The sequence below is a fragment of the Leopardus geoffroyi genome, chromosome C1, assembly GCF_018350155.1.
Source record: "Leopardus geoffroyi isolate Oge1 chromosome C1, O.geoffroyi_Oge1_pat1.0, whole genome shotgun sequence".
Taxonomy (NCBI): Eukaryota; Metazoa; Chordata; class Mammalia; order Carnivora; family Felidae; genus Leopardus; species Leopardus geoffroyi.
In genome coordinates this window covers 105,288,519-105,316,037 of record NC_059328.1, presented here as the reverse complement: position 1 = coordinate 105,316,037, position 27,519 = coordinate 105,288,519, and the positions used below count along the sequence as shown (strand labels likewise).

Sequence of the window (27,519 nt, the reverse complement as noted above, 5' to 3'; positions counted from 1 at the left end):
AAATTTTTTTTTTCAACGTTTATTTATTTTTGGGACAGAGAGAGACAGAGCATGAACGGGGGAGGGGCAGAGAGAGAGGGAGACACAGAATCGGAAACAGGCTCCAGGCTCTGAGCCATCAGCCCAGAGACCGACGCGGGGCTTGAACTCCCGTACCGAGAGATCGTGACCTGGCTGAAGTCGGACGCTTAACCGACTGCGCCACCCAGGCGCCCCAAAAGAAGGGTCACAACAGTGATTTGGTAACATTAATTTGTTAATAATAATCACAGGAGTAATCGTTATTGTCAACCTCAACATCACAGCAGCAACTAACACTTATTAAGTGTTCATTATATGCCAGTGGCTTTTCTAAGCACTCTTTCTATATAATATTAACTCATTTAGTTCCCACGCTCTATGGGGTGGGTACTATTATTGGCAGATTTATACAGATAAGAATATACAGATAAAAAAACTGATGCTAATTTATTTTTTTTATGGGTTTGATGTGGAAACCCACTAGTTTTATTTACTTTTCTTTTTCAAGTATTTATTTAAATTCCAGTTAGTTAACATTTAGTATAATATTGGTTTCAGTAGTAGAGTTTTGTGATTCATTCACTTACATACAACACCCAGTGCTCACCACAAGTACCCTCCTTAATACCCATTTAGCTTACCCAATTCCCACCTCCCCTAAATTGAGGCTAATTTATATTGCCTAAAGTTATATAGCTGGAAGGTGGCAGAACCAGGATTCAAACCCAGGTACACTGGTTCCAGAGGCTATAGTGTTAAATCATCATAGCCTGAAGTGAATGAAAAGGATATCAGACACTGAGAAAGTAGTTAGAAGAATATCATAATAATATAAATACATCAAATAGAGATGATAATGGGAAATTTAAAGGCAGAGAGAAAAGGAGGGAGAAACAGGAAAATAATCAGCCTCTGGTAACTAAGAAATGTAGAGACAAGAATTTAAATTACTAAGGGGCCATTATAAGATGAAAAACTGTAAGTAAGACATTTTAAAAAAAATGAAAAAAAGGGGTGCCTGGGTGTTGGTTGAGCATCTGACTCTTGATCTCAGGTTGGGATCTCACAGTTTGTGAGATCAAGCCCCCTGTGGGGCTCATGCTGACAGTATGGAGCCTGCTTGGGATTCTCTCTGACCCCCTCCCCTGCTGGTGCTCTTTCTCTCTTTCTCTCTCTCTCTCTCTCTCTCTCTCTCTCTCTCTCTCTCTCAAATAATCATTTAAAAAAATGAAAAACTGTAAGTTAAGTTTAGGTGGACTATACTGTAAAATAGAAGTAACAGGTGGCTGGGTGTCTGGGTGGCTTAGTCTATTAAGTGTCCAGCTTCAGTCCAGGTCATGATCTTGCAGTTCATGAGTTTGAGCCTCATATCGGTCTCTGTGCTGACAGCTCAGAGCCTGGAGCCTGCTTCGGATTCTGTGTCTCCCTCTCTCTCTGCCCTCCCCCCACTCACACTCTATCTCAGTCTCAAAAATAAATAATATTAAAAAAATTAACAACAACAAAAACAAATAATCCAGTGAAGAAATGGGCAAAAGACATGAATAGACACTTCTCTGAAGAAGACATCCAGATGGCCAACTGACACGGAAAAAATGCTCAACATCACTCATCATCAGGGAAATAGAAATCAAAACCACAATGAGATACCACCTCACACCAGTCAGAATGGCTAACATTAACAACTCAGGCAACAACAGATGTTGGTGAGGAGGCAGAGGAAGAGGATCTCTTTTGCATTGCTGGTGGGAATGCAAGCTGGTACAGCCACTCTGGAAAACAGTATGGAACTTCCTCAAAAAATTAAAAATAGAACTACCCTATGACCCAGCAATTACACTATTAGGTATTTATCCAAGGGATACAGCTGTGTTGTTTCGAAGGGGCACATGCACCCCAATGTTTATAGCAGTGCTATCGACAATAGCCCAAGTGTGGAAAGAGCCTAAACATCCATCGACGGATGAATGGATAAAGAAGATGTGGTATATACATACAATGGAGTATTACTCAGCAATCAAAAAGAATGAAATCTTGCCTGTGCAATTACGTGGATGGAACTGGAAGGTATCATGCTAAGAGAAAATAGTCAGAGAAAGACACGTATCATATGACTTCACTCATATGAGGACTTTAAGAGACAAAACAAATGAACATAAGGGAAGGGAAGCAAAATTAATATAAAAACAGGAAGGGGGACAAAGCATAAGAGACTCATAAATATGGAGAACACAGGGTTACTGGAGGGAGTGTGTGGGGGGGGATGGGCTAAATGGGTAAGGGGCATCAAGGAATCTACTCCTGAAATCATTGTTGCACTATATGCTAACTAATTTGGATGTAAATTAAAAAAAAGAAAATTAACAACAAAAAAAGAAAGAAATAGGGGACTAAGAGTCAGAAAAAAATCTCAATTCTATTCTCACCTCTTTTACTAAATTGACATTTTACTTTTGGGCAATTTCTTAACTGCACTGGGCTTCAGTCTTCTTATTTTGTAAAAAGAAATAATAAAATTCAATATGCTTCCCTGCAAAGTTAGTCACCGTGAGTTGCAAATAACATTTGTATAACAATTTTGAATTTATAACCTATTTCTACACAAACTGTGGGAGATCAAGAATCACACACTCTACTGACTGAGCCAGCCAGGCACCTCTATTTTATGTACTCTGACGTGGGTATAAATCTGTATTACACAGCACATTCAAGTAGGACCAAAATAAACACCTCAACTTAATAATCCAAAGGAAGGAAAAGGGATCATTCTGTTTTTAATGGGTTAATACTAACAAATGGATCGGTAATATGCAATAGTCACATTATTTATACAAGCATATAATACTATGCTAGTCTATATAATTTGAGTTAATATTTAACTATTTTGATTGTTCCATATAATTGTTTATCCTCCAGTTGGGTGTGTATGCCTCTTAAACCAAATAAACAACTTGCAAATATGGGTGAAACACCAGGAAAACACTATTAATACAGAGGAAAAGTAAGATCAAATGTTAAGTATTCCATACTTTGGGAAACACTGCATACAATTTCACTAAGGATGGAATAAATCAATACGAGGTTGGGAATAAATATTTCCATATCTCTTTAATTACACAGATGTCATAGAGGGTGCAAGATTTCAAAAAGACTGAAAGAAGAAAGGAAATGTGTAAAAGAATATGGAAACAGAAGAAACAGTTGGAAAGTACTCCCAACCAAAGAATATGACCAAGAGATATATATGGTCAAGGTAGTAAAGAGGGAGAGAGTAAATAACAAACAAGCTTTCAAAAAGGGAAGAAAGAAGGGCACCTAGATGGCTCAGTTGGTTAAGGGTCTGGCTTCGGCTCAGGTCAAGATCTCAGGGTTCGAGAGTTTGAGCCCTGCATCAGGCTCTTAGCTGTTGGTGGAGAGCCTACTTCAGATCCTCTGTCTCCCTCTCTCTGTGCCCCTCTCCAACTTGTTCTCTCTCTCTCAAAAATAAATAAAAACATTAAAAAAAAAAAAAAGAGAGAGAGAAGAAAGAATGTTTAAAAGAAAAATATGTGTATTAGTGGGAAAGTTACATGAACAATTTGAGCAAAATATCCTTCGGTCTTTAAGCATGTAGAATTATTAACAATTCTTACTAACAGGTAAAAAGGTGAACTAAAATTCGTAATTTTCTAAGCTTAGATCCCAAAAAGCAGTAAGAATTTACTTACTTCACTAGAGCAGCTGCTTCAGGAAGGACATCAGCAAATGATTCACGGAAAATGATTGCGTTTTTCCTTTTGCAGTTCTGGATGACATCATTAGCAAGGTAGAAGAGATTCAAACGGTGGGGATAGGCAGCTAGAAATGACAAAAGACAATAAATTAAACCAAATGAGTCAAATTACACTTAGTTCAATTATTCTAAATACAGTATTCTCAAACTGTGTAAACTATTATATGGGTGTATAACAGATAAACAGAAAAATGAACTAATGGATCAATTTATTGAAACTGGTACCTAAAAACCTTGACTACTTCAGGTTAATTTTCTGTTCAAGGTGCTCCTTGGGTAGATTTCCATTTCACTTTGTAGATGTTTGGCACTAAAAACCTCATTATCTCTGGAGAAGCTAAAATGAAATTGTTCTCCAGAAGCTCAGCTTACTGCAAATACACCAGGGTTAATGGAAAGAGTATGGGCTTTAGAACCACCCGGAATGTGACCTTAGGCAAACTGCTTAACCTCCTCTACATTATTATTGTAGATAGACTCTTTTTTTTTTTTTTTAATCAACTAGTCCACATACTACTCAGATACACCTAAATCCTGCTATCTGCTACTTATAGCACTAGGTCCTAGGACATAAGTAATTTGACCACACACCTAGATCAAGTTTTTCAAAGGCCAAATCAATCTGCCTTCTAGAACCTCAAGCAAAACCACCCAAGTTTCATTATATCCTAGACAAGTTTAATGTCCTTTTGGATGACCCATCACATTTTCTAGTCTCTCAATATCTTATCTTAAATTCAGTGACCTCCAAGAACCACTCTTCTGTGCATTTTAAAATCCCCTTTTCTGACCACAGCCTCCCACTCCCCTTCTATCTGTTCATCAAGATCTAAGTTCTATATTTTCTCTAACTTTAGTCACTTTTTTTACTCAATTTTTTCTCTATCAACTCCACAGTCTTTGATCTATTATTTAAACCATTCTTTTATTAAAACGTTCATTTTCGGGGCGCCTGGGTGGCTCAGTCGGTTAAGCATCCGACTTCGGCTCAGGTCACAATCTCGCGGTCCGTGAGTTTGAGCCCCACGTCGGGCTCTGTGCTGACTGCTCAGAGCCTGGAGCCTGTTTCAGATTCTGGAGCCTGTTTCAGATTCTCTCTGACCCTCCCCCGTTCATGCTCTGTCTCTCTCTGTCTCAAAAATAAATAAACGTTAAAAAAAATTTAAAAAAGGGGCGCCTGGGTGGCGCAGTCGGTTAGGCGTCCGACTTCAGCCAGGACACGATCTCGCGGTCCGGGAGTTCGAGCCCCGCGTCGGGCTCTGGGCTGATGGCTCAGAGCCTGGAGCCTGTTTCCGATTCTGTGTCTCCCTCTCTCTCTGCCCCTCCCCCGTTCGTGCTCTGTCTCTCTCTCTGTCCCAAAAATAAATAAACGTTGAAAAAAAAAAAATTTTTTTTTTAAATTTTAAAAATAAAAATAAAAAACGTTCATTTTCTTTTCCTTTTCTTCCCTAATCTAGCCTTTCCATCACATGCATTCAACAAAATCCTAAATCTGGATCAATCTAAATACCTTCACTGCACCTTTACTTCTGCTCCTGGATTGTGCTGGAGAAAAATCATACCATCAGGAGGACTGAAACCATATAAATCTAGTCTCCTTCAACTGGGCCCTTGCCACTACAATGCTACAGTGCTTCCACATGTTCTTTTTTTTTTTTTTTGGTAATCTTTATTTTTGAGATTGAGAGTATGAGCAGGGGAGGAACAGACATAAATAAAGGGACGCACAGAATCTGAAGACGCTCCAGGCTCTGAGCTGTCAGCACAAAGCCCAACATGGGGCTCGAACTCAAGAACAGTGAGATCATGACCTGAGCCAAAGTCAGACGCTTAACCGACTAAACCACCCAGGTGCCCCTGCTTCCACATGTTCTTAATCAGCATCCTCTTTCATCTGCTGTAAGAGTGATTTCAAATTTTTACCACTCTTCTCAAGCCCCCTGTTTCACCACATTCCTTCTCACTCTCAACTGATAAGTTTATATGCTACTCTACAGAGAAAGCAGAAGTCATTAGATGGAAATTCTGTTTTCTAAAAAAATGTATCCATATTTAAACCCAACCAAATCAACTTACCTGAGTCAGTTAAGATCTTTTAGATTCTGGTATCTAAAAGAGTCCTCACTGTCTCCACTTTAACTCCTGTAACTATACGAGAGACTTTTTTTTTTTTTTTTTTTTTTTTGCTGTGCTTAAAATATGCAATCTACTATGCTTAAGAATTTTACACAAATTATGCTATCTCATTTATGTTGCCACCAAACAGCAATTACCAAGGTTACCAGTAAATTCCAAATTATTAAACCCAATGAAAAAATTTAAAATGTTACTTCATTGTGGCTTCTGGCACAATGTTATGGTAATGTTATGGTAATTCCTCTTTCCATTTCTGTCACAGCCACCTTCCTGGTTTTCCTACCTCTCTGGTTCCTTCTCCATAGATGCAAATATCTACATATATGTGCAGATAGACTGCTGCATCCATGACCATCTTCCTTTAAATGTTGAAGCTCCCCAGGGTTCTCTCCTGAGCACTCTTCTCAATTCACCCATGGCACGATGTTTTAAGATTTCAGGTTTTAAGTCAGATAGTTTGCTCCATTCCTGACTTTGTTGCTTATCAGCCTTGGGGTTTTTTACACTACTTAACTCTCCTATATTACACTTTCTTTTTCTTTGTAAAATGACAACTTCATAGAGTTGTTATAAGAATTAAATGAAGGGGCGCCTGGGTGGCTCAGTTGGTTGAGCATCCGACTTTGGATCAGGTCATGATCTCATGGTTGAGTTCAAGCCCTGTGTCGGGCTCTGTGCTGACAGCTCAGAGCCTGGAGCCTGCTTTGGATCCAGTGTCTCTGCCTCTCCCCGATTGATTTTCTCTCTCTCTCTCTCTCTCTGTCTCTCTCTCTCTCTCTCTCAAAAATAAAAAAAAAAAGAATTAAATGGAACAATGTATGTAAAGCATTCAGGACAGTGCTTAGCACACAGAAAATGGAATGCTACCTGCAAAACTGTCCACTTGTACCACTTTAACTCCCACCACTTATGCATCAATGACTCCCATGTCCACAGATACCAACCCTGGATTTCCCTTTATGAGTCAATGCACACACCCACGTCCATGTCTCAGAGGCACCTTGAGCTTGATTTTTCAATATTTTATTACTAATCTTCCTCCTCTTCTGTTACTGCTCTTGTATTTAGCCAGAATTTTAGCAACATTTTTGGACTCTTCCTACTCCATAGGAGACCCTCACCATATTTGAGAAGTCTCCAAGTCCAGCCAATTTTTACTCCAATAATATTTGTCAAAGCTTTCCCCTCTTTTCCTTCTCTTCTTCCTGTTGCTCTTTGCTGGCTTCATCACCTTTTACCTGGACTACTACTGCAGTACCCTCCTAACTGGTACCTTGCCTCTAGACTTAGTCCCCTCAAGTTCACTCTCTCAATTGCTAAATTTGCTTCTCATTATCTAATTGTCTCCCATACCGAATCTGTCAACGACTTCCAACTGCTCACTGGAAAATGCCTAAACACGTGGTCTTCATTTATGATCTGGATCTTACCTTCTCTTTCAGTCTCATCTCTTCCCCTTCAAAGTTCTATCTTTAAGGAAGAACTCACAGTTCCCAGAAACCTTGCACATGCGCTCACTCTCTCTCTCTCTGAATTTTCCTTTTCTAGGAGAACCCATCCTAAATATCTTGTGTTTTCTACTCATCCATGGGAAAAAGTCCAAAATTTTAAATTTAATTCATGACAGATTCTGGTCTCCCCCCATCTTATCTCTACTTCTTCCCCAAACAAACCTCCCCAAACTATTTTAATGCAATTTCTTCTCAATGTAAAACCTACACTCTATAGTCAAATCACTATTGAAAGTCAGAAGAATGAGAAATATTGGCTGAGGTAGCCTGAGAAGAGGCCTAAAGGCAGTGGGATTTGAGAAGACCCGTCCTGAATGCTTTCCAAACCCTCCGCAGAGTTCTTGCTTACTTGTTTTCTTTAGGTGCAGTTTACTGACCTTAAAGGTGCAGTTTACTGACCTACAATTTGTTCTCATCATCAAGCCCCACCTCCTACCCTTGTCTTACCACCCATTTCAACAGGCTAATTCCTTTCCCTCCTTCAACTCTCAGCTTACATATGACATCTTCCATGAAGCTTCCCCTGACTCCGTAAGATAAGGCCTTTAGTACATCCTGAACCCATACCTGTCATGCATTTATCACATTGTAGTGTACTTCTCTGCAATTTCCACTAGAGTATAAGCTCCCCAAAGGCTGGAATTCTGTCTTGTTTATTGCTAAGTCCTCAATGACTAATTGAGTGTGTGGCAGGTGCTTAAATAATATATGTTAAATGTCTGATGAAGAAGTTGTATTTTTGTAGGCAGGAAGAGTTTTCTATCTGCTAGACATTTTTAAAGATGATACAAATATTTACTTAATTTATTTTTAGAGAGAGTGAGTGTGAGCAGGAGACAGGGGCAGAGGGAGAGAAATAGAGAATATTAAGTAGGTTCCATGCTTAGCACAGAGCCCGATGCAGGACTCAGTCCCTCAACTCTGGGATCATGACCTGAACCGAAATCGAGAATCAGACACTCAACAGCCTAAGCCACTCAGGCACTTCAAGATGACACATATATTAACTGATATCCTTACAACAACCCTATGAGGTTGGTACTATTAGCTGCATTTAACAGATGGAATGGCATGAACTGTCCAAAGTATGAAGTATGAAGTAAGTAAGTACTGAAGCTGGAATTTAAATTCAGACAGTCTGGGGGCACCTTGGTGGCTTAGTCAGTTGAGCATCTGACTTCGGCTCAGGTCATGATCTCACAGCTCATGGGTTTGAGCCCTGCGTCGGGCTCTGTGCTGACAGCTCAGAGCCTGGAGCCTGCTTCGGATTCTGTGTCTCCATCTCCCTCTTTGCCTCTCCTCCACCCCTCCCCCTGCCGCCGCACTCTGTCTGTCTGTCTCTCTCTCTCTCTCTCTGTCTCTCAAAAAGTAAGTATTGGGGCGCCTGGGTGTCTCAGTCGGTTAAGCGTCCGACTTCGGCTCAGGTCATGATCTCACAGTCCGTGAGTTCGAGCCCCGCGTCAGGCTCTGTGCTGACAGCTCAGAGCCTGGAGCCTGCTTCCAATTCTCTGTCTCACTCTCTCTCTGACCCTCCCCCATTCATGCTCTCTCTGTCTCAAAAATAAATAAACATTAAAAAAAATTAAAAACAAAGAAAGTAAGTATTAAAAAAAATTAAATAGAGGGGCACCTGAGTGGCTCAGTCAGTTAAGCACCCAACTTCAGTTCAGGTCATGATCTCACGGTCCATGAGTTTGAGTCCCACGCCAGGCTCTGTGCTGACAGCTCAGAGCCTGGAGCCTGCTTCAGATTCTGTTTCCCCCTCTCTCTGCCCCTTCCCTGCTCACGCTCTGTCTCTATCTCTCAAAAACAGGCAAACGTTAAAAATAAAAATTAAAAAAAATATAATATTTTTAAATACATACAATCTGGCTCCAAAGTCTATATTCTTAATCACTACTGATTTCTTTTTTTTTTTTATTTTTTTATTTTGGGGGGGAGGGGGGAGTACGAGCTGGGGAAAGAGGCAGAGGGAGAGAGAAAGAATCTCAAGCAGGCTCCATGCCCAGCTCAGAGCCTAACATGGGGCTTGATCCCATGATGGAGAGATCATGACCTGAGCCAAAACCAAGAGTCAGACGCTCAATCAACTGAGCCACCTAGGCGCACCAATCACTACCTACTTCTATTTGTGTCTCAGACCAGGACATGGGTTTGGCTGGAAGAACAGTGGGAGAATAGGCAGAGATGACAAATTCTGATGGTTACTATATATTGAGCTAAGAAAGTTTTAACCCTTATTTTGTGGCTAACAAAGACCATGAAGTTTTTATAAAAAAGGGTGTGTTAGAAAAAGCTGTAGGTAATTTTATTGTTTGAAATAATAAAAAGAGCTAATAACACAGCAAGAAAGCAACCAGACAAATCTATAAAGTGAGATATTCTGCAGGGCAACTGGCCCAATCCATTAACAAATCGGTGGCATATGGACTTCAAGCTGTATTACAAAGCTGTATGTAATCATCAAGACAGTATGGTACTGAAACAAAAACAGACACTGATCAATGGAACAGAAGAGAGAACCCAGAAATGGACCCACAAATGTATGGCCAATTAATCTTTGACAAAGCAGGAAAGAATATTCAATGGAATAAAGAGTTTCTTCAGCAAGTGGTGCTGGGAAAACTGGACAGCAACATGCAGAAGAATGAATCTGGACCACTTTCTTACACCATTCACAAAAAGAAACTCAAAATGGATGAAAGACCTAAATGTAAGACAGGAAGCCATCAAAATCCTCGAGGAGAAAGCAGGCAAAAACCTCTTTGATCTTGGCCGCAGCAACTTCTTACTCAACATGTCTCTGGAGGCAAGGGAAACAAAAGCAAAAATGAACTATTGGGACCTCATCAAGATAAAAAGCTTCTGCACAGCAAAGGAAACAATCAGCAAAACTAAAAGGCAACCGACAGAATGGGAGAAGATATTTGCAAACGACATATCGGATAAAGGGTTAGTATCCAAAATCTATAAAGAACTTATCAAACTCAACACCCAAAAAACAAATAATCCAGTGAAGAAACGGGCAAAAGGCATGAACACTTCTCCAGAGAAGACATCCAGATGGCCAACCAACACATGAAAAAATGCTCCACATCACTCATCATCAGGGAAATACAAATCAAAACCACAATGAGATACCACCTCACACGTGGCAGAATGGCTAACATTAGCAACTCAGGCTAATGTTATAATAATCTATTGTTACATATATATATATATATATATATATATATACATAAAAATCTATTGTTATATATATATAAAATCTATTGTTATATATATATTATATATATAATAATCTATTGTTATATATATTATATATATAATAATCTATTGTTATATATATTATATATAATAATCTATTGTTATATATATTATATATATAATAATCTATTGTTATATATATTATATACATAATAATCTATTGTTATATATATAATCTATTGTTATATATATATAATCTATTGTTATATATATATATATAATCTAATGCTATAATAATCTATTGTTATAGATGTTGGCGAGGATGCGGAGAAAGAGGATCTCTTTTTGCATTGCTGGTGGGGATGCAAATTGGTGCAGCCACTCTGGAAAACAGTATGGAGGTTCCTCAAAAAATTGAAAATAGAACGACCCTATGGCCCAGCAACTGTACTACTAGGTATTTATCCAAGGGATACAGGTGTGTTGTTTCGAAGGGGCATATGCACCCCAATGTTCATAGCAGCACTATCAACAATAGCCAAAGTATGGAAAGAGCCCAAATGTCTATCAATGGATGAATGGATAAAGAAGATGTGGTGTACACACACACACACACACACACACACACACACACACACACACACTGGAGTATTACTCAGCAATCAAAAAAAATGAAATCTTGCCATGTGCAACTACGTTGGATGGAACTGTAGGTTCCATGTTAAGTGAAATTAGTCAGAGAAAGATAAATATCATATGACTTCACTCATACGAGGACTTTAAGACACAGAACAGATGAACACAAGGGAAGAGAAGCAAAAACAATATAAAAACAGGGAGGATGGCAAAATATAAGAAACTCTTAAATATGGAGAACAAACAGAGGGTTACTGGAGGGATTGTGAGAGGGGGGATGGGCTAAATGGGTAACGGGCACTAAGGAATCTACTCTTGAAATCACTGTTGCACTATATGCTAACTTGGATGTAAATTTTTAAAAATTAAAAAAAGTAAATAGAAAAGGCAAAACAAAACAAAAACAAATCAGTGGCATAAAACGTAGTGGAGAGATGAAGGGTCTCAAAAGACAAAATAATCTGATGTAATTAATTTGTGTTCCTGAACTGCACAAAGGTTTGGACTAATCATCTGTAAATGACATTTCTGGATAAACTAAAGAAATCTGAATTCTGGGATTAGATAAAATGAAAATTTACTGAAAAAGAAATTAGAAAAAAAAACCATCAACTGCTCAATACCTAGCAGGCTATGGATGAAATAAGAACTCTGGTAATTAAAACTTTTTTAAAATAAAGAGTCAACCTTTAAAAAAACAAAAACAAAAACAGGGGTTCCTAAGTGGCTCAGTTGGTTAAGTGTCTGACTTTGGCTCAGGTCAGGATCTCACAGTTCGTGGATTTGAGTCCTGCATCGGGCTCTGTGCTGACAGCTCAGAGCCTGGAGCCTGTTTCAGATTCTGTGTCTCCCTCTCTCTCTGCCCCTCCCCAACTCACGCTCTGTCTCCCTCTGTCTCAAAAATAAACATTAAAAAAAATAAAAAAATAAAAAAACCCCAGTAATTACAGTGATTTCATGTTAGAAAAAAAAAATCAGTGAAAGAGATCAGAAAGGATATGGAATTAAGGTTTTTTTTTAATTTTTTTAATCTTTATTTTTTATTTTTGAGAGAGAGACAGAGAGACAGAGAAACAGAGTGTGAGTGGGGGAGGAACAGAGAGATACAGAGTGGAACAGGGAGATACAATATGCGAAGCAGGCTCCAGGCTCCGAGCTGTCAGCACAGAGCCAGATGTGGAGCTCCAACTCACGAACCGTGAAATCATGAACTGAGCTGAGGTCGGACGCCCAACCGACTGAGCCACCCAGGCGCCCCAACTAGCTGTCTTGAAGTAATCTGCATTTCAGCCTGGACCTTTCTTTGAACTGCAGACTCAAATATCCAACTGCCTCCCCAACACCTCCCCTTGCATGTCTAATTCACAGTTTAGCCTCAACATGTGACCTTCCAATCTCTTCCTCCGAACTGTCTCCTCCTATGGTCTTCTCATCTCAGTAAATGGCATTTCTTCTGGTGGCTTTTTTCAGCCAAAAATCTTGAGTCATCCTTGACTCCTCTTTCTTTTTAAAAATGTTTATTTATTTATTTTGAGAGAAAGAGAGCGCACGCTCCCAACACGAGAGCGGGCGGGGGGGGGGGGGGGGGGGGGGGGGCAGATAAAGAGTGAGGGAGAGAGAATCTCAAGCAGGCTCCACGCTGTCAGCACAGGGCCCAATGAGGGGCCCAATCCCACAAACCAGTGAGATCATGACCTGAGCCAAAATCGAGTCAGATGCTTAACTGTCTGAGCCACCCAGGCTCCCTTCTTTCTCTTTCATATTCTACATCCAAAGTCACAATACAGATCTCATTAATGCTATCTTTAGGAAGTTACAAATGTGGAAGGGGGGAAGATTAAAATAAACCCTGTTATGTTGGGACTGTAACTGGAGTCTTGGTATAAACCTCATAGTTATATACAGAACTACAGAGGGAAGAAATGTCTGTGTATACATGTGTGTGTGTATACATACAACTATTTCCTAAATCTTTCCACGGAAAGGCCTAGAAGTGATAATATCCCAGTATCTAATATCTAGATCTTGGTTTCAGAGAACCAGGGTTTCTTGGAGAAATGGCTGATTGGAGGCCAGGAAAGAAGGTTCAAGAGCTTGGAACACCTTGAACCAAAGTAAAAAAGTGCTCAAAGAATGATGTCAAAAGGACACAGGCTCTACCTTCAAGGAGTTCCTGCTGGCCAACTCTATGGAATGGACAAGTGCCAAGTGCCAAAATCAGTAATAGTAAAGGATTATAACCACTGAATAAAACAGCAATCCATGAATACATATTGAAATAAACAGATGAATGGGGAAAGCCCTGCTTTATAATCAAATGCCAACTAACCAATATATAAGGATTGATGGCATTAAAAAAAACCAGTATTTCACAACCATCACTGTAAGAACTGACACAAGCAACAATAATCATGGATGTTAAAGCTAGAGAAACAAAAGTTTAATGCAGAGCAGGAAATTTATAAAGTCTCAAACTACTTCTCCACAAAACACTCACTTTACAGTGGAGAAACCTTATAGGTAAAAACCATCTTAACCAAGTGACAGAAGTTAACATCACTACTAACAGGGCAGATCATGGGGCGCCTGGGTGGCTCAGTCAGTTAAGTGTCTGACTTTGGCTCAGGTCATGACCTTGCGGTTCGTGGCTTCAAGCTCTGCATCGGGCTCTGTGCTGACAGCTCAGAGCCTGGAGCCTGCTTCAGATTCTGTGTCTCCCCCTCTCTCTGCCCCTCCCCTGCTCACGCTCTGTGTCTCTCTGTCTCTCAATAATAAATAAATGTTTCAAAAAAAAAAAAAAAGAATTTTAAAACAGGGCAGATCAACAGTATGTTCCTCCAAATATAACAAGTTAAGAACACAGCATCACTTCTGCAGTATGTTTGTCCAAAACTGTATAACCTGAACCTAATCATAAGGAAACATCAAACACAAATTTTTGGATAGTTTACAAGTTACTGGTCCAAGTCCTTCAAAAATGGAAAGGTCATGAAAGATAAGGAAAGACTGTTCGGACTGAAGAAAAATAAGAAGACGTGACAACTAACTGCTACACAAGACCCTGTACCTTTAACCATTATTGGGGTAACTAGCAAAATTCAACCAGTCTGTAGAGTCCATGGCAGTACTGTATCAGTGTTCATTCCCTGATCTTGGTGGTTGTGCAGATGTCACACAACAATCATTGCAATGTACTGAACTGTGTCTCCCCAAAATTCGTATGGTGAAGTCCTAAACCCCAGTGGGGGAGGAGGTAATTAAGGTTAAACAAGGTCATGAGGGTGGGGCCTTATAGGAAGATAAGAGTGTTTCTATAGGAAGAGACAGACACCAGAGAGCTCTCCTACTCCCAACACCCCTGCCCACCATGAGAGGACACAGTAAGGAGGAGGCTGTCTATAAATCAGGAAGACAGCTTTCACCAGAAGCCAAACCTTGATCTTGGGATTGAACTTTGATCTTGGGCTTTCCACGTTCCACCTCAGAAATGTGAGAAAACAGCGGCACCTGGATGGCTCAGTCTGTTGAGTATCCAACTCTTGATTTCAGCTCAGGTCATGATCTCAGAGTCATGAGATTGAACCCCAAATCAGGCTCGATGCTGAGTGTGGAGCCTGCTTAAGATTCTTTCCCTCCCTCTCTCTCTGTCCCTCCCCTGCTTGTTTGCTTGCACAATCTCTAAAATAAAAAATAAATAAAAAAAGAAATGTGAGAAAATAAATTTATGTTGTTTAACAACTTGTGGTATTTTGTTATGGCAACCCAAGCTTATTAATGCAACAACAGAAGGAGAATATCTTTGTTTTTAGGAAACAGACAATGAAGTATTAAATAGGGCATCATGGCTGCCTTATACTTTCAAATAGTTCAGCAGAGGGGCGCCTGGGTGGCGCAGTTGGTTAAGCGTCCAACTTCAGCCAGGTCACTATCTCACGGTCCGTGAGTTCGAGCCCCGCGTCAGGCTCTGGGCTGATGGCTCAGAGCCTGGAGCCTGTTTCCGATTCTGTGTCTCCCTCTCTCTCTGCCCCTCCCCCGTTCATGCTCTGTCTCTCTCTGTCCCAAAAATAAATAAACGTTGAAAAAACAACAACAACAACAACAACAACAAATAGTTCAGCAGAAAGAAGTGTGTGTGTATATGGAGAGAGCAGTAAGAGATAAGGAGATACATGTTATTAGGGAATTTGGGTGAAACGTACAGGAGGTCTTCGCATTATATCACAATTTTAAATTTGAAATTATTTAAAACAAATTAAAAAAAAATTTTAAACTTTTATTATTGAGAGAGAGAAACAGAGCATGAGCAGGGGAGGGGCAGAGAAAGGGAAAGACACAGAATCTGAAGCAGGCTCCAGGCTCTGAGCTGTCAGCACAGCGCCCAACGCAGGGCTCAAACCCATGAACCGCGAGATCGTGACCTGAGCTGAAGTCACTCACCCAGGTGCCCCTTAAAACAAATTTTAAAAAATTCATAGATTCCAACTACTACTTACCACTTTGTTGGTCTAAGTCATAATCATCATTTGCTTTAATTATTGTAGTAGCCTCCTAACTGTTCTCCCTGCTTCTACCTTGCCTCACTTCAGTCTAACCTCAACTCAGAAGAATGATCCTTTTAAAATATAAATCTGATCATATTACTCCACTATTTAAATCCCCTCCAATAACGTTCCCCTCCTTCAAGATCAAAATCTTACAATGGCTTGTAAGTCCTAAACAATCTGACACCACATTATTTCTGATCCTCTGTCCTGATCACCATTCATTCCATTCCAGGCACCTTACTGATAAAAGGCCTACAGCACACCTGGCCTATGCAGGGTCACACCCACCTCAGGGTCCTTTAAGCAGCCTGCTCCCTCTGCTTGGCACATTCTTTTCCCATAGAGTCTCATGGTTTACTCTCTCATCTCATTCCCCCCCCCCATTGCCTTTAAATATTTGCCTAATTTAAAAAAATATTTACTTGGGGCGCCTGGGTGGCTCAGTCGTTTGGGCGTCCGACTTCAACTCAGGTCATGATCTCGCGCTCTGTGAGTTCGAGCCCTGCATCGGGCTCTGGGCTGACAGCTCAGAGCCTGGAGCCTGTTTCGGATTCTGTGTCTCCCTCTCTCTCTGACCCTCCCCTGCTCATGCTCTGTCTCTCTCTGTCTCAAAAATAAATAAATGCTAAAAAAAATTTTTTTAATTAAAAAAAAATTTACTTCTAAGGATATTTAGTACAAATAATGACAGTGCCACACAAATACTTAAAGAAAATTACACCTTTTCACAAAGAACCCATATCTTCTCTTTAAAAAAGATAAATCCTGGGGTGGTTCAGTAGGTTAAGCACTTGACTCTTGATTTTAGCTCATCTCATGGATCAAGAGTTAGAGCTCCAAGTTGGGTTCTGCACTGACAGCATGGAGCCTGCTTGGGATTCTCTGTCTCCATTCTCTGCCCCTCCCCAGCATGTGTACACGATTTCTCTCAAAAATAAGCAAACGTTAAAAAAGAGAGAAATGTTTAAAAATATAAATCCTCCAACTTCCTTAAAATCACTCGGTATATTTGTTGAGAGTTAACAAGAAAAAAATAATTATCTGGAAGAACATCAAGGTGGTAGAGAGAATACTGAACTACAGAGAATCGTTGGGAGTGCCACAATGATCCACAACTGTGTAAGGACAATCATCTATATCTAAACTGTGACACAATGAGAGTGAAAAGGGTGCTAATGCCATCAGGATGTGTGGTCACCTATGTGTAGGGCTGAGCCAAGAACTATCTTCTGTAAAATGAAGGCATTCAAACAGTTTCTAAGACTTTTTTAAAAAGCTAAAATACCATTTTCTTTCTCTTTTGTGAACTAAAGATAATGAACAGTGTTGTACTCTTTAGAAGTCAGACCTGGTGGCTCAGTCGGTTGAGTGCCCGACTCTTGATTTTGACTCAGGTCATGATCCCAAACTCACGGGATGGAGTCCAGCATTGGACTTTGCACTGAGCATGGAGCCTGCTTGAGATATTCATTCTCATTCTCTCTCTCTCTCCCCCCCCACCGTTCCTCTCCCCAGGTCTAATTTAAAAAAAAAAAAAGTCAGAGACACTTTGTTTACTAAGCCTTTTAAAAAAAAAAAAAAGAGGGGCATCTGGGTGGTTCAGTTGGTTAAAAGCATCCAACTCCTGATTTCAGGACAGATCATGATCTCACTGTTCATGAGATCAAGCCCCACACTGGACTCCTGCTGACAGCATGGAACCTGCTTAGGATTCTCTCCCTCTGCCCCTCCCCATGCACATGCATTCTTTCTCTATTTCAAAAATAAATGAACATTAAAAAAAGAGAGTGCTTTGATATTTTGCTTGGGCGCTCAGATTTACAATTAAGCTTATCTGGAACAGATTTATCAACGAACTTAAAATCTACCTTAACCTCTCCCTTAATGAGATGTTCTTGTTGGGACTGAGGAAACATGTACTAACTCAGTTATACTATTGCTATATAAGAACCCTGGCAATCTATGTGCCATCCCAACAAACTAAGTCTTACACTAATATCACACAAACGAATGTGATATCCTAATACAGGAATTACAGATCTCAAGAGCTATACATTACTGGAGGTCACACTGTATTCGCATTTAACTTAGAATTCCTCTGCTTCTAGTTTTACTGCTTTACAGTGCATTCTCCAGACTACTGGGAATTCATCCTACAGATATGCCTGCCCCTATGTACAAATCTATGTATAAAAATACTCTCTGCAGCACTATTTCCAACAAAAGCCTAGAAATATCCTGAAAGTCCATTAATAGGAGATTGGCCAAATAAATCATCTACACTCAACTGAACAGCACATAACTATTAAACAGAGGACATTCAATAGTTCATTTACAACCTTCTCCAAGATATAAAGGGAAAAGCACAATGACGCAGTATGTCACTCACTATAGGTGCACAAAAAATACAAATAAGCATACATTTTATATTCACAGAGAACACCTCTGAGAAGATAACAAGAAATTGTTAATAGTAATGCCTCTGCAGAAAGAAGAAACCAAGGATCAAGAGAAGCAGGGGCTGTCATGATAAAGGAATTCATTTTTTTTACTGTATACTTTTTGGAATCTGATTTGGGCACGTACATTACTTACGTGGGCACGTACATTAAAACGACCACTACAGGGGCACCTGGGTCTCTCAGTCGGCTGAGCGCCCGACTTCGGCTCAGGTCACGATCTCACAGTTTGTGGGTTCGAGCCCCGCATCAGGCTCCATGCTGACGGCTTGCTCAGAGCCTGGAGCCTGCTTCAGATTCTGTGCCTCCTTCTCTCTCTGACCCTCCCCTGCTCACGCTTTGTCTCACTCTGTTTCTCAAAAATAAATAAATGTAAAAAAAAAATTTTTTTTTAAAAAGACCACTATATTGCTACATTTTAAGCCCTTTTTTAATACTGCTAAAACACTTTGTGCATAGATACTGTTCACTTGGAGTTGAAAATATCCATTAACAAATGTCTCCCCAGCAGACCATGAGCTCCTTGAGCACAGTGGCTTTGTATCCCAATGTCAATCAACTATTTAGCAGTTATACAATAACTTCTATCGGATAAACAGATACTAACCAAAGCCTCACTTCTAAAATCATCCCCCATCCAGACCTCATCTTCCCCTATGCTCCAAACTATCTGCTTCTCTCTCCTATCAATTAACCCCAAATGTTCTGGGTTCTCCTAGATAACACCATGCAATAATCTAAGAGGAGAAGAAATCTTTTACTCCTGTCCCTTGTTAACCAAGTCCATCTTCTATAAATCTATTATTACAGAGTCTTAAACAATCTGCACCATTGCACTTTTATAACATTTACTCTTTTGAAGTTTGACCTAATTTCACCATTATTGGTGAAAATGCTGATGAAAAGAGGAGGATCAAATAAGCAATGTAATCTGTTCTACTTTGGGTGCAAAGGATAGTCCTGTCTCAAATCCACGTATCAGAATTCTCACTCCTTTCAGAGGTTGGTATTGTATAAAGAAAACAGAGGGGCACCTGGGTGGCTTGGTAAGTTAAGCATCCGACTCTTGATTTCAGCTCAGGTCAAGATCTCACAGGTCATGAGTTCGAGGCCTGCATTGGGCTCTGTGCTGACAGTGTGGAACCTGCATGGGATTCTCTGTCTCCCTCTCTCTGTCTGCCCCTCTCCAGCTAGCATGCGCATTGTCTCAAAATAAATAAACTTAAAAACTTTTCATTTAGGAAACAGAAATTGGACCCAGAAAGAGATAAAATTCTACCTCACTTACTAACTGGGTTATTATCTTGACAAAAATTACATGTCTCCAAACCTTGATTTCTGCATCTTAAAATGAACATAATAGTTCAAAAGGCTTTTGGAAGGAATAATGTATGTAAAATACATTTGTCGTATATACTACTGTTGCAGAATATTTCAAATATTTCACTGAAAGTAATTGTTTTTTCCAGTTTTCTTTTTTTTCTAAGCTAGTATATATAAGGTAAGTACAGGAAAAAGTACCATCTAATTAAACTAAATTAAGGTATGTATGGCAATAGTTTCTTCCTTTTTAACTTTGGCCTCTGAAAATGGAAAGAAAACAAGCTTTGTGTTTTTTAGCTCCTCCAATCCTAGGACTCCCTTGCTCTGCTCTGGCTGCTAACATCTAGGAGGCTCGTGAAACATCTAAGCCGCCAAAAAAACAGAGGCCTGATCACCTGGGAACTCTCATCTTCAAAGAAGTCTTTGAGCTTCAAGTCAACTGTTTTCTTCTTAGCTGACCTCAGAAACATTTGGTCTGATTGCAGTAACACTAAGTATAGAGATTCATCTTAATTGTCTAATTGCTTATATCTAATAACTATGCAGAATAACTATGTACATATCATTTCATCAGCAAAATGTTTTAAAAAGTTGATTATAACCCAAATTCTGCTACTACATGACTCAGCACTGACTAATCACATGGCCAAGCTGTTTGCTCATAGATTTAAAAATTGCTGGGGCGCCTGGGTGGCGCAGTCGGTAAAGCGTCCGACTTCAGCCAGGTCACGATCTCGCGGTCCGTGAGTTCGAGCCCCGCGTCGGGCTCTGGGCTGATGGCTCAGAGCCTGGAGCCTGTTTCCGATTCTGTGTCTCCCTCTCTCTCTGCCCCTCCCCCATTCATGTTCTGTCTCTCTCTGTCCCAAAAATAAATAAACGTTGAAAAAAAAAAAAATTTAAAAAAAAAAAAAAAGGAAAAAAAAAAATTGTTGGGGTGCCTAGTTGGCTCATTGGCTCAGTTTGTTGAACGTCCAACTTTGGCTCGGGTCGTGATCTCACCGTTCATGAGTTCAAGCCCCACATCAAGCTTGCTGCTGTCAGCCTCTCAGCATGGAGTCTGCTTTGGTTCCCCTGTCCCCCCCCCCGCCCCGTCCCCCCCCACCCCTTCCCCGCTCATGCTCACTCTCAAATAAATAAATAAATAAATAAATAAAAACATTAAACAAAAATCTGTTCTGGAGCGCATGGCTGGCTCAGTCAGAAGAGCATAAAACTCTTATCTCGAGATTGTGAGTTTGAGCCCCATGTTGTGAGTAGAGATTACTTAAAAAAAAATTTTTTTTTTTACATTTATTTATTTTTGAGAGACAGAGAGAGACAGAGTACAAGTGAGGGAGGGGCAGACAGAGAAGAAGGCACAGAATCCAAAGCAGGCTGTAGGCTCGGAGCTGTTAGCACAGAGCCCGATACGGGGCTCGAACTCACAAACTGTGAGATCATGACCTGAGCCAAAGTCAGACAGACGCTTAACCGACTGAGCCAACCAGGCGCCCCTAAAATAAATAAAACTTAAAAAAAAAAAAGTTGTTCATGCTATTCCTTCCATCTAACATGACCTTATTTTTCTCTTTTCATTTATTTGACTTCTCATCTCAAATCCCAAGTCAAATCTCTGGTCCTCAATGAAAGAAAGCTCCTGAAACCACTTCCATCTTTCTTTGCTCTGAACACATACTGTTCTTAGATTTAATATGCAGTGTTTCACGAATTAGCTTTTCTTTGGCTACACTGTAAACTCTTTGAAAACAGAATTATACCTTTTACTTCTTTTCTATCTTCCATAGTGCTGAGTACGAACTAGCCTTTTAATATCTATTTGTTGACCACCTGCCCGTCTGCCTTAGTCTAACTTGAGCCCAAGGAAAGATTATTCCTATTCCTTCAATGAGTACTAGTACAACTATTATTCATATCAATGAAAGGAAATACCAGTGTGGCTGATCCAAACAACTTAACTTTCCAAACATTTCCATTGTGTGTTTAGAACAGATCATATCAATTATTCAAACAAACTTACCTTGGTAATTACATGCTTAAGCTTACATCACAACAACCTATCTCACTCTCCATACCTTATTCTTCTCTAGAAGGTAGAGAAGAGAGATGCTGCCAGGAGTAGGAAAGGATAACTTACGAGAAACAATGTACTCACCAGGGTATCATTTAAACATTAATATCACCGCTACATAGAACATGTATGAAACAAAGAGTTGTAAAATTACACATTTACAAAAAAACTTAGAGGGGTGCCTGGGTGGCTCAGTAAGCTGAGCGTCCCACTCTTGGTTTCGGCTCAGGTCATGATCTCACAGTTTGTGAGTTCGAGCCCCACGTTGGGCTCTGCGCTGACAGCACGGAGCCTGCTTGGGATTCTGTCTCTCCCTCTATCCCTTCCCCTTCCCCGCTCACTCTCTCTCTTAGAATAAAGAAACTTAAAAAAAAAAAAAAACAAAAAAACACCTTAGAAGAATTAGTTTCCATAAAACTTTCATAATCTCATGTCTGCCAATCAGTTGTCGCAGTTAGGTACTGTGCCCTGACTTTTTTCTCCATCTATTTAAAGAACAGTTCCAAGAAGCAGTCTAGTATGGCCTGGTGCACTAGTTCCCAAATTCTGGCATTGGCCCCTGTGAAACTTCCACTGGTTTACAGAGAAATAAGAAAAATAAGGATATACCAGCACATTTTTCCTAAGGCAAGATGTATCCAAGTTAAGGATTATTCTTTATTCTCCCTTCCTACTTTTCTGGTAATTAAAATTTGTTTTTGGGGTGCCTAGGTGGCTCAGTTGGTTAAGACTTGCGATTCCTGATTTCGGCTCAGATCGTGATCTCAGGGTTTGTGAGTTCAAGCCCCACATCAGGCTCTGTGCTGTCACTGGGATTCTCTCTCTGCCCACCCTCCTTCTCTCAAAATAAATAAATAAACTTAAAAAAAATTTTTAAATATAAAATATGCTTATGAAATGATGGTAACAATTTTAATGTCTTTAACTGGCAATATAAACAATCCTATTTCAGCACCCTTAGTTTTTTACTTTCTTAAATTGATTGGCCCATGTCTAGAAACTAGTAGTCAAATGGTTCTTCTCTGACTCTGACTCAACATGAGCTACAAAAATAAATGCATGCTTAAATACTTCATCTCTGGGGCGCCTGGGTGGCACAATCGGTTGAGAGTCCAACTTCGGCTCAGGTCATGGTCTTGTGTTCCATGGGTTCGAGCCTCACATGGGGCTCTGTGCTGACAGCTCAGAGCCTGGAGCCTGCTTCGGATTCTGTGTCTCCCTCTCTATCTACCCCTCCCCCACTCACACTCTGTCTCTCTCAAAAATAAATAAACATTAAAAAAAATTTAAATACTACTTCATCTGGTTAGTCTGCTTTTTACAATCAATAATTGACTTCTCTTGTAACTGTGCTGGGAAAATTTCTTTCTTGAGATTGTATGAACCCATGGTCTGAAGATCACAGAAATGCAAGAAGCCACAGTAATACATAAAAACTATATTTTAGAGGGGGCACTTGGGTGGCTCAGTCAGTTAAGCGTCTGACTTCAGCTCAGGTCATGATCTCGTGGTCCATGAGTTCGAGCCCCACATTGGGCTCTGTGCTGACAGCTCAGACTGGAACCTGCTTTGGATTCTGTGTCTCCCTCTCTCTCTGCCCCTCCCCTGCTTGCACTGTCTCAAAAATAAACATTAGAAAATTTAAAAAAATAATAATAAAGACTATGCTTTATTTATCCCATGAATGCAATGGTGGCTTAACCTTTAAAAACTTACAAATAGCATTCACAACACTTACTGAAAAACTCTTGATAAAATTCAGTGTCCATTTAAATGGATATTGCTAACAAATAACAATTCCTTGTTAGAAATAAAAAGGAGTCACATAACCTCATAAAATCCTAAATACAAAGAGTGAGAAACCATAAGGGGAAGACTATCATATATATCAGATCAGTTCTTCCAGACTGATCACTAGATTCAATACAATTCCCACCAAAATCCTAATAAAATATATTGAGGAATCTGACAAAGCTGATCCTCTATTGTATATGGATGTGCAAAGCCCTCAGAACAACAAAGACATAAGGGAGAAGAATCTGGTCTTCCAGGTACCACAACATCATATAACAGACTATGGAGTTTGCAAAAAATAGACAAATGGACCAGTGAAACTGAACGGAGAGCCCATAAACAGACCTGTGTTTAACTGATATTTACAACAGGGCAGTATTGCAGATCAGTGGAGAAAAGGAGAAAACTACTCAATAAATTGGACAGGGTCAATTGTCTTTATATTTGGGAAAAACTGAAAATGAATTCTATCGTGTCATACATAAAAATTAATTCTGGGGGCGCCTGGGTGGCGCAGTTGGTTAAGCGTCCGACTTCAGCCAGGTCACGATCTCGCGGTCCGGGAGTTCGAGCCCCGCGTCAGGCTCTGGGCTGATGGCTCAGAGCCTGGAGCCTGTTTCCGATTCTGTGTCTCCCTCTCTCTCTGCCCCTCCCCTGTTCATGCTCTGTCTCTCTCTGTCCCAAAAATAAATAAACGTTGAAAAAAAAAATTAAAAAAAAAAATTAATTCTGAGTGGAATAAAGACAAATACAAAAGGCTATACCAAACAAAAACCTTGTAACACAAAATACAGAACAACATCTCTATGACCATAAAGTAGGGAGAGTTCCTAAGCCAGACAGTGTGCTATACCATAACAAATAATAACAAGTATGCTTACCACAATACATACAAAAATTCAGTATTATTAAAATTAAGAACCTCTCTTCATCAAAAAGACACCATAAAGACAGTACCAAGACAAACCTCGAATTGGGAGAAGCCCTTTGTAATTTCTAAGGTGGGCAAAAGTCATAACAGGCATTTCACAGACAGGAATCTTGAATAGTGAATAATCAAAAATGAACTCCATTTATAATCAGGAAAATGTACATGATCACAATGAGATAGCATCTACCTCCCTTTAGTGACAAAAAATTAAGAGAGCTGACAAGATGTTATGATGAAGATATTATAAAATAGAACAGTTACTGATTTACTATTTTTTAAGTTAAGTTTATTGAGGTATGATTTACATATGGCAAAATTCACCCTTTTTAATGCACAGTTCTATGAATTTTGACAAATTTATAGTTGTATAACCACCACAGTTAAGATACAACTGTTACCCCCAAAAACCTTCAAGCCCATTTTTAGTGAACCCCACTCCCACCCTCCAACTCCTATAGTCATATAAATGAAAGTATATAATATGTAACCTTTTGAGTCTTTCTTTCACTTAGCAAAATATGTGACATACATCTATGCTGTGCATACCAATACTTTATTCTTTTAGTCATTATTTTAAAAATTGTGATAAAATACAGGTAACATTTCTTTTTATTGTCATTTGTCAGTTTTTTTGTTGAAGGATATTTGTGTGGGTTTTGTCTGGTTTTGTTTTAGGTAATGCCAATGAAAATCACTACAAACCTTTCTTAATAGTATCTTTAAAAGAGCAAAATTTCTTGATTTTGATGAAGTCCAATTAAGCAAAAGAATTTTTAATGGATTGTGTTGTTAGTATCCTAAGAAATCTTTGTCTAACCCAAGGTCACAAAGACTTTCTCATACTTAACGTTGAAAGACTGAAAGGGGAACAGAATAGGATGTTTCCTCTACAACTAGAAGTTCTAGCCAAGTACAGTAACACAACGAAAAAGAAATAAAAGGCATACAGATTAGAAAGAAAGAAATCAGGGGCGCCTGGGTGGCTTGGTCAGTTAGGCATCCAACCCTCTGTTTTGGCTCAAGGTCATGATCTTGTGGTTTGTGAGTTTGAGCCCTGCATTGGGCTCTCTACCGTCAGCTCAGAGCCTGCTTCAGATCCTCTGTCCCCCCTCTCTGTCTCTCCACAACTTGTGTGCTCTCTCAAAAAGAAATAAACATTTAAAAAAAAAAAGAAAGAAAGAAATTAAACTGTCTCCATTTGCAACCAACATGATTTGTCTAATTAGAAAATCATGGGCACCTGGGTGGCTCAGTTGGTTAAGCATCTGACCGGCTCAGGTCATGATCTCACAGTTTGTGATTTCAAGCTCTGCATCAGGCTCTGTGCTGACAGCTCAGAGCCTGGAACCTGCTTCAGATTCCATGTCTCCCTCTGTCTCTGCCCCTCCCCCACTCATGCTCTATCTGTCTCTCCAAAATGAATAAACATTTAAAAAAAATAAAAAATAAGTCACAAAGAATCTACAAAATAGATACTAGAAGTAATGTGAGTTCAGTAATTACAGGATACATAATGGCAAGGCTAAATAAATAAATAACAACAAGACAGTACCTTTTTTTATGTTTTTATTTTTATTTTTTGGCAGTACCACTAATAGACTCATATGGTTGGGGAGCCTGAATGGCTCAGTTGGTTGGGCGTCTGACTTCGGCTCAGGTCATGATCTCACGATTCGTGAGTTCGAGCCTTGTGTGGGGCTCTGTGCTGACAGCTCAGAGCCTGAAGCCTGCTTTGGTTTCTGTGTCTCCCTCTCTCTCTCTCTGCCCCACTCCCGCTCATGCTCTGTCTCTTTCTCCTTCAAAAATAAACATTAATAAAAACAAAATCTTTTCTGGGGCGCCTGGGTGGCTCAGTCGGTTAAGCGGCCGACTTCAGCTCAGGTCACGATCTCGTGGTCCGTGAGTTCGAGCCCCACGTTGGGCTCTGGGCTGATGGCTCAGAGCCTGGAGCCCGCTTCAGATTCTGTGTCTCCCTCTCTCTCTGCCCCTCCCCCGTTCATACTCTGTCTCTTTCTGTCTCAAAAATAAATAAAACGTTAAAAAAAAATTAAAAAACAAAAACAAAAACAAAATCTTTTCTAAAAGTTTCCCTTATGTATAGCTTTACTGCAACCCAACCCAGAACTTTTCCTTTAACTCAAGACCCGTATATCTATCTACCTGTCTATTGGACATCTCCACTTAAGTATCTGAAAAACATCTCAAACTTAACCTGTTAAAAACTAACCTCTTGATGTCCCCCAAATCTTGTCCACTCAAGGTCTTCATCACTTAGCTAATGACAACATCATCACTCAGGGCACAAACCTTGGAATTATTGGAAACACACACACACACGATTGGCTATTTGTTCTATCTTCAAAATATATCCAGAAATCATTTCCTTTTTATCACCTTTATTCCTGTCAATGCAGTCTAAACCACCATCATCTCTCACCTGGACTGTATACTTATAATAGATCTCTCTACTTCTGACCTTTCCTCTTTATTGTCTGTTCTTACATGGCAGTGGAGGACCCTTTTATTTTTTTTACTTTTTTTTTTTTATGTTTATTTTTTTTTTTGAGAGACAGAGAGACAGAGTTTGAGCAGGGGAGCAGCACAGAGAGGGAGACACAGAATCCGAAGCAGGCTCCAGACTCTGAGCTGTCAGCACAGAGCCTGATGCAGGGCTTGAACTCACGAACCGTGAGATCATGACCTGAGCCAAAGTCAGACACTTAACCAACTGAGCCATCCAGGTGCCCCTTTGGGGGACCCTTTTATTTTTTTATATATTTTTTTAATTTTATTTTTTATGTTTTTAAATTTACATCCAAGTTAGTTAGCATATAGTGCAACAATGATTTCAGGAGTAGATTCCTTAGTACCCCTTACCCATTTAGCCCATCCCCCCTCCCACACCCCCTCCAGTAACCCTCTGTTTGCTTTCCATATTTATGAGTCTCTTTTGTCTCCCTCCCTGTTTTTATATATTTTTGTTTCCCTTCCCTTATGTTCATCTGTTTTGTCTCTTAAAGTCCTCATATGAGTGAAATCGTATTATATCTTTCTCTGACTGACTGATTTTGCTTAGCATAATACTCTCCAGTTCCATCCACGTAGTTGCAAATGGCA

General features: G+C 39.8%; 1 protein-coding gene across 10 annotated transcripts in view; it reads right to left on the bottom strand.

Moving 5' to 3' along the window:
- RPRD2 (regulation of nuclear pre-mRNA domain containing 2) overlaps positions 1 to 27,519 on the bottom strand; it is a 106,503-nt gene that overhangs the window by 51,919 nt on the left and 27,065 nt on the right. For all 10 annotated transcript variants that reach the window (XM_045479038.1, XM_045479037.1, XM_045479043.1 and 7 more), the window contains exon 2: positions 3,729 to 3,858. In XM_045479038.1, the coding sequence (XP_045334994.1) occupies positions 3,729 to 3,858 (130 nt within the window). The remainder of the gene's footprint in view (positions 1 to 3,728; positions 3,859 to 27,519) is intronic.